Source organism: Equus quagga, chromosome 8 (assembly GCF_021613505.1).
Source record: "Equus quagga isolate Etosha38 chromosome 8, UCLA_HA_Equagga_1.0, whole genome shotgun sequence".
In the NCBI taxonomy this organism is placed as follows: Eukaryota; Metazoa; Chordata; class Mammalia; order Perissodactyla; family Equidae; genus Equus; species Equus quagga.
In genome coordinates this window covers 127,200,565-127,215,079 of record NC_060274.1, presented here as the reverse complement: position 1 = coordinate 127,215,079, position 14,515 = coordinate 127,200,565, and the positions used below count along the sequence as shown (strand labels likewise).

General features: G+C 40.0%; 1 protein-coding gene across 4 annotated transcripts in view; it reads right to left on the bottom strand.

The window, feature by feature from the left end:
- Window positions 1–5,888: 5,888 nt before the first annotated feature.
- GALNT11 (polypeptide N-acetylgalactosaminyltransferase 11) overlaps window positions 5,889–14,515 on the bottom strand; it is a 52,011-nt gene continuing 43,384 nt past the window's right edge. For all 4 annotated transcript variants that reach the window (XM_046670125.1, XM_046670124.1, XM_046670126.1 and 1 more), the window contains 5 exons: window positions 13,137–13,289; window positions 10,731–10,949; window positions 9,209–9,313; window positions 6,811–6,948; window positions 5,889–6,556 (listed from right to left, as the gene is read on the bottom strand). In XM_046670125.1, coding sequence (XP_046526081.1) covers window positions 6,425–6,556; window positions 6,811–6,948; window positions 9,209–9,313; window positions 10,731–10,949; window positions 13,137–13,289 — 747 coding nt within the window. In that variant the 3' untranslated portion in view covers window positions 5,889–6,424. The remainder of the gene's footprint in view (window positions 6,557–6,810; window positions 6,949–9,208; window positions 9,314–10,730; window positions 10,950–13,136; window positions 13,290–14,515) is intronic.

Sequence of the window (14,515 nt, the reverse complement as noted above, 5' to 3'; positions counted from 1 at the left end):
AAGGAGGGAGTCGTGGGGACCTCCGATTCACAGCTGGTCAGTCAGCAGCACAGTTGGCAACCTGGACTTGCGACTGGCACCTGATGTGTGTGTGTGTGGGGGGGGGGGGGGGCGTCTTATGCGGCTGAGCCCTTCACCTGTGGAATCTGATGCTCTCTCCCAGTAGAACTGAGTTGAACCGTAGGCCAGCCACCCGGTGTCACAGAGAATGGCTTGGTGTGGGGACCCCCCCACCTGGTGACCAGAAGGTCGGAGTGTAGTGTTCCGCCTGAGTAGTAACGGACACACGGTAGGGAGGAGCTGGGTTGTTCCTCACACGGGAGACAGACCCAACCGGGTTTTCTAGTACAGCCTTTTCCCCTTACACTCACTGTAGGGATCTGCCCTTGAGCCTCTTCCGTTGCTCTTCTGATGAGACTGGTTTTCCTGGACTGCGAGGCAGCGGGCGAGGCCCGCCTCTCCGACCCCACAGAGCTGCCCCGTCCCCGGGTTCCGCGTGGTGTTGCTGCGGAGACTCCCTGGCTGTGCTGCCCTCCTCCGCTCAGCAAGTCTTAGCCATCCTTTTTCCTACTATCCCCATCCTACTCAAGTTTTATTCTATTCCCAGAAGTTTCTCCTCAGTGTGGGGCCCTGACTTAGAAAGAAACCCTGGCAGTAAGTCTCAAGAGTTCAGAGGAACTGATGCCTCGGCCCTCGCTCCAGCCACCCCTCCGGGCGGGGAGGTCCGCCGGCTCAGCTGCTGTTCGGAGGCACCCACCCTGCTTCCGGTTAATGCCTGTGGCCAGCGCTGGGTTCTCGTCCTCTTGGATCCAGGAGACGCTCTGTTGTTCTTCTTCTGCTTCCTGCCACACGAGCGGCAGCAGCACACGGGTCTTCTGGCTGTGGGCCCCCCGCCCACTGCGCCTAGAGATCGTGAGGCTCCCTTGTCACCTAGTTCCTTTGGAAATGTGACCCTTGGGTTTGGCTGTCTAGTTGCTGTCACTGTAATGGATATTAACTGGGGAGATCCAGAAGCGATGCCGCAACCACCTTCTCTGCCGTTTGCTCAGAATCCCTCATGTCCATCTTTTTTATTTTAGCCATTTTAATGGGTATGAAGTGGTATCTGTCACTTTAACTTGCATTTCCCTGATGACTGTGACACTGAACACCTCTATTCATAATGCGGACCCATTTATACATCTCTGGTGAAGGGTCTATTTGAGTATTTTGTCCATCTTGAAAACTGGGTTATCTCTTTCTTATTGAATTTTAAGCAGTGTTTATACACTCTAGATACTAGTCTGTGGCTTCTTCATTTTCTCAATGGTGTCTTGAGCAGAAGCCTTTAATTTTGGTTAAGTCCAATTCATTAATCTTTTATAACTAGTTCTTTTAATGAGTTAAGAAATCTTTGCCTACCCTAAAGTCATGAAGATATTCTCTTTCATTTTCCTCTGAAATCTTTATAGTTTGTGCTTCTGTTTCGATCTATGACCCACCTTGAAAGACACTGTATGGAATAAGGTAGTAGTCAAGTTTCATTTTGTCCATAGGGATATGAAATTCTCCCAGCACCATTATAAAGACTTCTCTCCCAGTGAATTGTATCGGCTCCTTTGCTGAAAATCAACTGCCCACATATGTGTGGGTCTATTTTTGTTCCACCAATCAATTCATTATCCATAAGCCACTGCCAAAGTCAGTCTTGAATTGGTGCAGTCCTCCAACTTTTTCTTTTCAAAATTATTTTGGCCACTCTTGGTCCAATGCATTCTCATGCAAATTTGAAAATTAGACGGTCAACTTCTACAAAAAGTTACCGGGTTTTTGATGGAGGACAGCATCAAATCTGTAGACCAAATTGTGGAGAATTAACATCCTAACCGTACTGAGTTTTCTAATCCATGAACATAGTACGGTTCTCCACTTAGATTTTGTTTAATTTCTCTCAGCGGTGTTTTGCACTTTTTATTGTACAAGTCTTACACTTAGGTTTTCATATTTTGATGCTGTTGTAAGCTGCACTTACCATTATTTTCCATTTTGAACTGTTTGTTGCTACTATACAGAAGTACAGCTCATTTCTATATGGACAAACTCCCTTACTATATTTTGTAGTACTTTCAAAAACTCTGATTTTCTACACACTTGATCACAGTCTGCAAGTAAAGATGGTTTCACTTCTTCCTTCCCAATGTGCACGCCTTTCCTCTCTTTTTCTTGCCTATTGCACCGGCTACGGCCTTCACTACAACTGTTGAATGGAACAGGTAAGCACAGGCATCCTTGCCTTGTTCCTAATCAGTCCTTTTTTATGAGATTTCCTTTTTTCATGAGATTTTTATGAGTTTTTCACAGACGCCCTTCTTCACATTGAAGAATTTTCTTTCCATTCCTACTTTGCTGAGTTTTTGGTGTAAATGGCTGCTGAATTCTGTCAATGTTTTTCCGTAAGATCACATGCCTTTTTTCCTGTACTATTAACATAAGCTATGTTGATTCACTCTCTAATGCTACGGCAACTTTGCACTCCTGGGATAAAACTCCCTTGTTCACAATATGTCATCCTTTTTATATGGTGCTGGATTTGATTTGCTAATGATTGTGTAAGGGAGTTTTGATCCTACATTCACGAAGGATATTGGTCTACAGTTTTCTGGTGATTTACTAATGAATAGTTAAAACTTGTTCATAATACCAAAATTTCTCAGAAGTTTTCCAGAATAGATTGTGTATCTTTGGTAGAACTTTTTCCTCCAGTGTTTGAAAGAATTCATCAGTAAAACCATGTGTGCCTCAAGTTTTCTTTGTGGGAAGGCTTTTAAACTACAAATTCAATGTATTTAATAGGTATAGGGCTATTCAGGTTATCTATTTCTTCTTCTTCAAAGATGGGTAATTAGTTTCTTTTAAGGAATTTGTCCATTTCACTTAAGCTGTCGATTTATTGGCAAAGTTGGCCATAATAATCCCTTACCATTTTTTTAAATAAATTTTTTAAAGGAAGTTTTAGGTTCACAGCAAAATTGAGTGGAAAATATAGAACACACTCAGAGCTCCCCCACCATCAACATCCCACGTCAGACTGGTGCCTGTGTTACAACTGATAAACCTCCACTGACACGTCACCATCACCCAAAGTCCACGGTTTACATTAAGATTCACTCTTGGTTTTGCTCTTCTTTGGGTTTTGACTAACGTATGACATGTATCCACCACTGAAGTATCATACACAATAGTTTCACTCCCTAAGAAGTCTCCGTGCTCTGCCTATCCATCCCTCCCTCTCCCCACCCTGCCAACCACCGACCTTTTACTGTCTTCATGGTTTTGCCTGTTCCAGACTGTCATATAGTTGGAATCATACAGTATGTAGCTTTTTCAGATTGCCTTCTTTCACTGCGTAATTTGCATTTAAGATTCCTCCATGTCTTTTTGTGGCTTGATAGCTCACTTCTTTTCAGTGCTGAATAATATTCCATTATCTGGATGTACCAGTTTGTTTATCCAACCACCTACTGAAGGACATCTTAGTTGCTTCCAAGTTTTGGCAATTGTGAATAAAGCTGCTTATAAGCATCTGTGTGCAGCTGTTTGTGGGCGCATAAATTTAACTCCTTCAGGTAAATATCAAGAAATTTGATTGCTGGATCACATGATAAGACTAAGTTTAGTTTTGTAAGAAACCACCAAACTGCCTTCCAAAGTAGCTGGACCATTTTGCATTCCCCACCAGCAAGGAATGGGTGCTCCTGCTGCTGCTTATCCTTTTTAATACCTGTAGAATCTCTAATGAGGTTGCCAATTCATTCCTGATGTTAGTAATTTGGTTTTTGGGGTTTTTGGACAAGAGGTTTATCTGTTTTACTGATATTCTTATCCAGCTTTTGGTTTCATTAATTTTCTCTATTTTTGTTTTCTATCTTATTTGTTCTCATATTTAATATTTCTTCTGCTTCTTTGCTCTTCTAACTTGTTCTTCTTTTTCTATTAAGGTGGAAGCTTAAGTCATTGATTTTAAACTTTTATTTCTTTCTAATATAGGTGCTTAGCACTATAAAATTTCCAAGTACTGAGTTAGCTGTATCCTACAATCTTTGATACGTTGTGTTTTTATTTCAGCCAGTTCAAATAGCCTTTTGATTTCTTCTTTGACGCAACCCACATGGTATTGGGAAGTGTGTTAGTGGTAGATTTTCAAATATTTGAATACTTTTCCAGGTATCTTTTTATTATTGATTTCCATTACTGTTATCACTGCTATTGATTTATAATATAATTTGCATGAGTTGAATTTATATAAATGTATTGAGACTTTAATATTCTGGAACATGATCTTGGCAAATGTTTCACGTGTACTTGAGAAGAATGTGTATTCAGTTCTTGTTGGGTGGAGCGTTCCATAAATATTAATTATGTCAAGCTGGTTGAGAGTATTGTTCATGTTTTCCACATCTTACTGATTTTGGCTTTCTGTCTACAGTCATGCACCACATCACATTTCAGTGAATGATGGAGCGCATATACAACAGTGGTCCCTTAAGATCAGTGCCACAGAGCCTAGGTGTGTAGGAGGCTGGCTATACCAGCTAGATTTGTGTAAGCGCATGCCATGATATTGGCATAACGACAAAATCACTACTAACAATGCATTTCTCAGAATGTACTCCTGTCATTAAGTGACACATGACTGTACTTGTCTTATCAACTATTGAGAGGTGTGTTGAAATCTCTGTAATTGGAGATAATGTCTCTCAGCAGTTCTGATAGAACAGTTTTAGTGGCATGTACTTTGAAGTTCTGTTACGAGGTATATAAATGTTTGGGATTATTTCCTCTTAATGAATTGACCCCTTTATCATTATGAAACAACCCTCTTTATCCTCAGTAATATTCTTTGCTCTGAAATCTCCTTTGTCAAATATTAATATAGGTACTCCAGATGTCTTTCAGTTAGTGTTCAACATGCATACATTTCCCATTTTTCACTTTTATTTTTGTTTTGCTGAGGAAGACTGGCCTTGAGCTAACATCCATGCCCATCTTCCTCTACTTTATATGTGGGATGCCTACCACAGCATGGTGTGCCAAGCGGTGCCATGTCCGCACCCGGGATCCGAACTGGCGAACCCCGGACCGCCAAAGTGGAATGTGTGAACTCAACTGCTGCACCACAAGGCCGGCCTTGTGTCTTCATATTTAAAGTAAGTTTCTTGTAGGCAGCATATAGTGGGGTCTGCATTTTTATCCAATCTAACAATCTCTGCCTTCTAACTGGGGCATTTAGACCCAGTTACATTTAATCAGATTCCATTTGTTGTGATTACTGATTTCGTTGGGTTTAAATCTCCCATCTTGCTGCTTCTTGTCTTCCATATGTTCCACCTGGTCGTTGAAGTTGAATGACAGATAAAATGTTTAGGATATACTCTTCTCCAACAAGTTTCCAATATGGTGCTTAAAGTGTTTTGTGGTTCAAGATGAAATAACTGAGAAGGAACCCTATACCATGAGACTATGTCTCCTCTGAAATGTAATTTTGGTGGAAAAAAAACATTATATTTGGGCATTTACATTATATACAGATGATTCCTAAATTTCTCTCTCTGAGATGTATCTTCTGAGAGCCTGACCTCTATATCCAAGTGACTAATTGACGACTCTAGCTGGATGTTTCACAGGCAACTTTAATGTAAACCATCCAAATTCACATGCCTTCAGCTTCAAACTCACAGAGTCCAAGCTAAGACACTGTGAAATTTCCTTGAGTTCAGGGGCTGCTCCCTGTATTATCGGTTCAGCAGCCAAATCCAAATGTATTTCTTACTATGTATCACATATGTAGGACAACCCAGACCACAGGCCCCAACACAAAAGAGCAGACAAAAAAACCCTAGGTAAATAATCAAAAAGATCTTTTATTTTAAATGTAGATAATACCATAAATCATCAAAATAATTTATAATAGTTAACTGCCTCTTAAATATAATCTCATAAATGATGTCTTCTGAAGTTAAAAGTAATGTGGATTCAACCAGTTTAAAATTATCTATTTAGAACATGAAAATAGAAGTAAAAAAAAAAAATTAACTGTCTCCTATGAAGTCTTCTAAGAAAGGAAATCACAAGTTCCTGATCAGATAAACACCATTCCATTATTAAAGGAGATTAAAAAGAAGCATAAATTAATTTGAATAGACACGTCAATTTCCAGGGTTTTGTCCTTTTGTACAAACCTGACTCTTTACAGAGTTAAAATTGCAATCTGGTTTCCTACTACGAGCAAGAAATTCCTTAACAGCAGCTCAGAAATGACCTCAGTGTCTTGGTGAAACACCCTTCTTCGCCTGCTAACGGTCACTCGGTGCTCCCACCTTTAGCCATCTGCTGTCTCTCCACAGGATACGCATAACGAATCACCATTCTAGCCGTGGCGTCCACCTTAACCTTCCAAATGCCACTGCTGTGAGGAAGAGCCATCGCAGATTGCCATAGCGACATGGCCTTTGTGACTCAGTGGATCAACCACCCTCAGGCACTGTCCAACTGACACCTGGTACAGCCGATTCTTCTTCTGAAACAAAGAGGCAGCAAGAAAAAAACACCACCAGTTATTTGCTTTAACTTGAAAAACTTACAGCCAGAATATGGTAAAGAAGATACGGAAACCCAGAAGAGATGCGGAATATTTCAGATTACTTACTCAAGGGACACCACAGACTCAGAACTACCTTCTACCATTCGGGGTAGAGTAAGTCCCTCTGCCATGCTCCCTCACTCAGCCTTGCTGGGCTCCTCACATCCTCCCATCGTCACCAAGCTCCTCACCCCAAAGGTCCACTGCTGGGATCCTCCTGACCCATGGCACTTCATGAGTCGCGGCGGGTCTGAGGAGCGAGTTTCGGACATATCCAGGCAGAGGAGATTATTTAAAACCAATTCATGCTCTTCATTATAAATCCAGACCTAAGGAAGAAAACAAAAGATCAAAACCCCAAATTTTGCTTTAGACTTTGAAATTCAGACTGCACAACACTTCATACATTTGTGGGATACAAATGGATTTATTCTCTATGATCTCATAAAGCGGGAGCAGATCAACGTACCAGAGTGACGTGGAGGCATTATGAGCTTAGTTATCTGAAAATGGAATGAACTAACGCAGGAGAAAGTGAGGTACAATTCCAGGAAGAAACTTAAGCAGTGGTTGAATTTTGTTAACTGAACTTAAATTGACTGAATTTAATTGAGCACATGATTGCAGATCATTTCCAATGCTAGGATTCCACAATTATATAATGCTCTTAATTCCTAGACTGCATAAGAACTGGAGCGGCCCAGTGAGCCTGCTGGTTGCCTTCTGTGCACAGGAAACACACAAGGCTATCATTTTCATACCCCCATGCGTTGGGCAGTGCTGATGTGCACGAGCTGCTACATCACATTCTCCTGTGGAACATTAGACTCGAATCCCAGATCATAATAACATTCAGACACAGATTAGGATTTCGTCTTGATGGCCCAGAGCAGGATTTTCCTGAGATTTACAAGTGATCTTTCAGGATAGTCTTCTTTATGGTCTCTCAGATTATTTTCAGGAACAAAGAGCCGAAGTTGACCGAAGTGGATGAGTGCAATGAATAACTTATTCTCCAACATGTGCCATCACTAAACCCAAAAGAAATACGTTGTCTTCTAGTCTATGAATTATTTTACTCATTGCTACTTCTACCTTCAGGCCCAAAATGTATGTGTGCTGTCTCCAGTAACATGAAGAGACTCTCCATCGGTGCTATGATAGAACTTTCTGCGATGATGCTAATGTTTCATAATCCATGTCCAACATGGGACCCACAGGCCACATGTGGCTACTGGGCATTGGAAATGTGGCAAGTGTGATTGAGGAAACGAATTGTTAATTTCATTTTAATTATTTAAAGATTTTATTTTTCCTTTTTCTCCCCAAAGCCCCCGGTACATAGTTGTGTATTTTTAGTTGTAGGTCCTTCTAGTTGTGGTATGTGGGATGATGCCTCAACGTGACCTGATGAGTGGTGCTACATCCGTGCCCAGGATCCGAACCAGCGAAACCCTGGGCCACTGAAGCAGAGCGTGTGGACTTCACCACTCGGCCATGAGGCTGGCCCCCATTTTAATTATTTAAAATTTAAACAGCCACATGTGGCTAGTGGCCACAGTATTAGCATAACTCTGCTCAGTCACAACGTAGTACAGATAACAGAGTATAATCCACCTCCTCAAACTTCTCATTTTCTGGAACAAATTTCAGCCATCTCACCCCACTGGGATCTAAACCACCAAAATGTCACTACAATGTAACACTTCAGAGTCTACAACCTCATGCCTCTCATCCCCAGGTATGACCCCAAAACCTTTTTAAACCATGTTTTTCAGAATGTATAACCTCTTGGATAGTGTGCATGAACTCTCCCAGAAATAAAATGTGTTCTATGAAATTTCAAAGGACACACTCTACGTTAAAAGCCCAAGTGTTCTCTTCGTTCTTGAATGACAGCATCCCACTGCTCAGATGGAAATGAAACTTACGACTTGTCTTGAGCACTGCAGTCCTGAGGCCCCATAGCTGGGAGCTGAGAGCGCTGTTATGCTATTTCATCAGATATAAATCAGTTTGAAACTGCAATTCCAAACTAAAATAAGTTTTTGCTTATTTTTAGGTCCATTTAATATCATTGAAAAGACACATTCAAACAAATTAAATGAACGAAATGAATTGAAATTTTGTTGTGGTTTCCTCTGATGAACTGCTAAAAATCAGTTAGGAAAATCTGAGTTCAGGGAAAACTCTACCAAAGATATTCTGATTCATCTCATGCAGATTTAATGTTCTTGTCCAGAAAGAGGGTGCACTTTCTTTGCCATTTCTAATAAATTCATATAGCTTTCAATTCATTCTATATAATTCAAATTCATTCTATATAACTGGAATGTACAAATAATGCTCTTAAACAAAATGCTACCAAGACAAACAATAAGCAGAGGTAGGAAAAATATACAAAGGAGACAAAAACAGTTGTATTAGGTGATCTCTAAAATCATTCCCAAATTAAACCATATAATTTAAAAAAAGTCATATTAAAATCGTGATGTTTACTCCTCGCTTCTCAGGAGCAGCTGCTGGCAGCTCGCCTTCACTGAAGAACACCTTCCAAGGACTAGCTGTGAGCTCAGAGGCATCACTCACCTGATTTGGGTCACCGTAGTCACATGCCTTAAGCACTACTAGGCTTCCCTTTTGACTTGGGCGGCTCTGGGCCACTAGACACTTGTTGGTCTGGAGGTGATAGAGCTGCAAAAGAAGAGACTGTTCTTGACAACCCAGCAAGTGAAGAGAGAGACCAACGTGAGAAGATTCATTAGAATGCTAGAAAAGGATGTTTTGGATAAAATATGAAAATAGTATTCCAGAGGAATGAATTCCAAAGGTCATAAAAAGATAAGCATTTTTTAATTCCTAAACTCTAGCCTCAGAACATAGGAGCATCACAATAGAGACTTCAAGGTTATAGGTAATTTTAACAATATATGCAAGCAGTGTCAAATAGAAATTCTATCTAATTCTACCTACAAGTTTACTAATCTACTATAGGAGAGGAAAGAAATTAAAATATCACCTCTGCGCTAAAGGACTTTAAAACGAAATTGAGGAAATAAGAACAAAAGGTATAAACCAGACAGCACATAATTCAATGTAATATACAAGCTAGACTAGAGATAAATACCGATTATAAATGCCACAGGAATTCCGAAGGTGAGATCCATAAAAGAAGCAAAGCATCCAGTCTGGGCAAAAGGATTAGTTAAGTATTAAATGAGATCAGACTTGCAAGGCAAGAAGAATAATGGTAAAGGATTTCAACCGTGTGCACACAGACTGGTACCCATTTTCACTTAAAGAGAAAACAATAATAAACATCTTGATGATTTTTCTATATCTTACAAAGTAGAGAGAACAAGAAGGGGAAAGCTCCAGGCTGAATTCTAACCACTTAAGAATCGGTGGCATTGGGAAAGGACCCTGAGAGGAGTGCCTTCTTCGTAACACAAAAGCAGAGAAGACTGGGTAACAATCATAACATCCACGCTGAACTTTCAGAAAGCAAACTCTAAGAAATGATTCATGAAAAAGGTACGATCTTACGGCTAGACCTCTATTACAAAACTGAGGAAATTCTATAAGAAACAAAAGGGAACATCTAAAGAAATGTGGTTGATCAAGGGGTTTTCTGCTAAGCTCAGATGATTGCTTGGAACATCGAGTGTGAAATTTCCCTCACACCACCACTCAGACCCTACCCATCTTCCACCTCCTGTCTGGAGTCAGTTCCCAGAGCTGTAGCCAAACGGTCTACAGCTGCCCCATTTCTCCTTTTGTTTTCCTCTTTGGACTGGCCTCTGCTCAAGGAATTTTATACTCACCTATATTGCCTTTATTTGTATATTCACATTGATATCTATCCACTCGGAAGCTAGCATATAACTTAGAGAAGTCATGCTCTCTCTAACACTGGCAGGTAAAGGTTCTTAATATTAATAGTGAAGATATTAAAATTTCTAAGGTCTTACACCTGAGTAGGGAAATTCGCATAAAGTGAATATAATGGAAGACAAGCTGGAGTCTATCATTAAATATTTTGTTGTCTACAATGTCATTTATTATATCATACAACTTCTAATGATATCCTTTTGTAAAACCACTTTCTTACCCGTCCACGCTGAAGGACTTTGGGACGTTTTGGCCCTCTATTGATAAAAATGGGTTGCTGGGGTTTGGCATTGGGCCCAGAAATCTGCATCTCTGGGTAAATATTATCCAAATACCATTTAAATGATTTACAACCCAATTTCTTCCTCAATTCAACACGCTCGCTGATATTTCCATAGCTTTTGGTCCTCAGATCAGGTCTTAAGGAAAAATACTGCTCCTGAATGTAAAAAAGAAAAATGAAAAAGAAGAAATGGATTTTTGTTTAAAATAAATATTATCAATTATATCTGTGGTTTAAAAAACAACTGAAAAAATGGATTATGAGCAAAAATTTTCCACGCCAGTGTTTTCTTGATGTTGCCAGAAAATGTCATTGGAAAGTTTTCACACAATTAGGTCCATCATTAACAATACCAATAAGACATCTTAAATTGTAAGATACACCCCAATTTCAGAAATGGCAAAACATGTAAAAATGTGCATCTTAGAATCAATCAAACAGGCTACACATGAGATCAGCAGTTCTCAAACTGGAGTCTATCATTAAATATTTTGTTGTCTACAATGTCATTTATTATATCAAGGAAAAACATATGTGCAGTTGAGTTGAGAGCTAAAGTAGTCGCTTTTCTCCATGGCACACTCTTCATGTACAAGAATGATGCACACACCATGGTTGTCGAACCAACCGAGCCCCCACTTCAAGGAAAACAACTGATTGCACTTGGTGCAAATGATCAAATTCAGATGTTCCGGTGACAATTAGAATCTCGGGAAACTGGTATCCACCACCACAAGCTTGACAGCTTCCTAGTACTTGACAACTTTTCTGACGAGCTCAGTTAGTGATATTTATGAGTCTGATGTTTTGGATATTGTATAGGGAAATTTGTCAGTATTTGGAAGAAGTTCACAACCCAGTGGACTATATTTTCCAAATACTAACGCACGATGTTATAAAAATCTGGCATAGGTGAAAGACCATTCAAAGAGCAAGACAGACCGGAAGATTTTAATACAGCAATTTGAAAAGCTAAGTGATAGGATTTCATATTCCACATTGGAACTGACCTTTAAAAGTTATTGAGTTTTGATGTAGTATCAAAAAAGAAGGGCCATAATTTTCTGGACAGCTATTAGAATATTTCTTCCATTTTAAATTACATATTCTCACGAAGTCGTATTTTTTAAAATATATTTAACCAAACAACTTACGGTAACAGGTTGAATGCAGAGATGAGAATGTGGCTGACTTCTTTTTAGCCAGTGGTGAAAAGATTTGCAAACATGTAAAGCTGTGTCACTAGTCTAAGTTTTTTGTTTTGTTAAAAACATGCTATTTATATTAATAGGTAATAAATTTGTTATTGTCTTTAATGAATTAACAAATGTTCACTTTTAACTTCTAACATAGTAGTTGTCAATAGACATAGCTCACACTAACAAACCGTCTCAGCAGTTAAGTTCACACGCTCTGCTTCAGCAGCCCAGGGTTTTGCCGGTTTGGATCCTGGGTGTGGACATGGCACCACTCACCATACCGTGCTGAGGCAGTGTCCCACATAGCACAACCAGAGGCACTCACAACTAGAATATACAACTATGTACTGGGGGGCTTTGGGGAGAAGAAGAACAAAATATTGGCAACAGATGTTAGCTTAGGTGCCAATCTTAAAAAATAATAATAAATAAATAAAAATGATGTGTGAATTATACCTCAAAGCTGTTACAAAGAAAACATCATTGGGACTGGCCCTGTGGCGCAGCGGTTAAGCACACACGTTCCGCTTTGGCGGCCCGGGGTTTGCCGGTTCGGATCCCTGGTGCGGACATGGCACCACTTGGCAAAAGCCATGCTGTGGCAGGCATCCCGCATATAAAGTAGAGGAAGATGGGCACGGATGTTAGCTGAGGGCCAGTCTTCCTCAGCAAAAAGAGGAGGACTGGCAGATGTTAGCTCAGAGCTAATCTTCCTCAAAAAAAAAAGAAAGAAAACATCATTGAAAGTTGTGTATAGCAGAAGAGACAGAGGGAAGGAATACCACATGTGCAGAATCTAACAGAGGAAGCAGTGGGATTGGTCACAGCGAAGCCCAGTGAGCAAAGGAAAAGGGGCCAGGTTCTGTGGGAGTTACAGGAGAGGGACCAGAAGGAATAAAGAAACTAAAGAAAACAATTTCTTCTGATAGTCGCTGTATTACCTCTTAGAGAGTGGTCACTTGGAAAATTAAAAGAGAACAAAAAATGAGGGAAGCAGTGGGTGAAGAGAGAGAAGAGAAATCTAGGGAGAGATGGCCCTAAAGTGAAGGTCACCCAGAGACGCGCAGACGGAAAAGCAACCAAAGCCACCCCACAGAAGGCCCAGCCCATCATTCCTCCTTCTCAGTAAGAAATTTCACCTCACCTTGTATTCGTCCAACCAAACATATGCCAGCCTCAAGGAGTTGTGTGTCATGGTGTCCTGGCCTTCAGGAGAACCATATGGCCGCCTTTTCCGGAAAATATGTCCGACTCTAGAGCAAGGGATGATGAAGAGTTTACCTCCACACATCCAAATCTGGTCAGAAGCAAAATCTGTATTAATAGTTGCCTCGCAGTGCTGTGAAATCAACGTATGAATTCTCATGCAACTTATCTTTACTAAACAGGTGTCTGTGAAACTTCACGAGAAGATTTATCCTATTAGATATCAACTCAAACAGAAGACAGTCAAAGGGTACGTTTTAAAACTTATGTCTTTATGATTTTAAAAAACCCTAAATTCCCAAACAATGTAATATTCTTTTATTACTATGTGTGTAAAATCACACTTACCATACGTTGTTGTTTTAACGGATCAAGGAACTTGATCTTCAGGACTTAGGGACAAGGAAAGCCTACTAACTGGTCCTCTCATTTCAGTTTTACAGGTACTTTCTTATAAAATGTACATATACATTTTTTTTTAGAAAAAAGTTTTTTATTAAATATACAGAATAACCCCAGATTAAGATTCAAAAGATCTTTGTTCTGGTCTAAATTTTGCCCTTGACTATTTGAGTTACTTTATATAGTTATTTCAATTATTGTGGGACTCATTTACCTTACCTACTGAACTAACAATATCTATTATTCCTTTCAACTTTAAAGTTCTAAAGATTATGTAGGAAAAACTACCTTTTAAAAACACCATGGTTAATGCATTTGCAAAAATACAAAGTAACCTATGCACAAGGTAGTGTGGTCTTATCTGAAGGGGAGTTCCGCATCTAGACCAGGAGATGGGAGGTGGGGAATGGGGACATCTGCTGGAAGGGGAAGGCTGAGTCCTTTCCCTCACTCTCCTCCTGCCTTTTCCAGACTGTCTCACCACCACCTCAGCTCCCTGAGCCACAGACCCCACCCATACTGTCATCTTTCCAATCTGAGAAACTGGAAAAGAGGAGAGATCTTGAAAGGCAAATTTCTTCCTTAGGGTGGAGGTACCTGTATATATAGAGGATTCAGTAAGCTATACATGGGGTGATGACATAATTTATATAAACTGGGCTACTTCTGAAAGTGAAATGGGGACCTATTAATGATTTCTCCAAGAGAGGACAAGTGAACCAGGATGGTCTTGGGTAATGAGGGAAATCTGATCACCCCAACTACACATATCCAGGGTCATCAAATAAGATCAATAAACTGACAGAGAAAGAATAAAACTCTACATTAAATGCACATTTAAATTTATACCCAACCATTCATTACAACCATCCCTTTTAAATGCTTATAAAACGAAGATAAAGCTTCTTATATGCT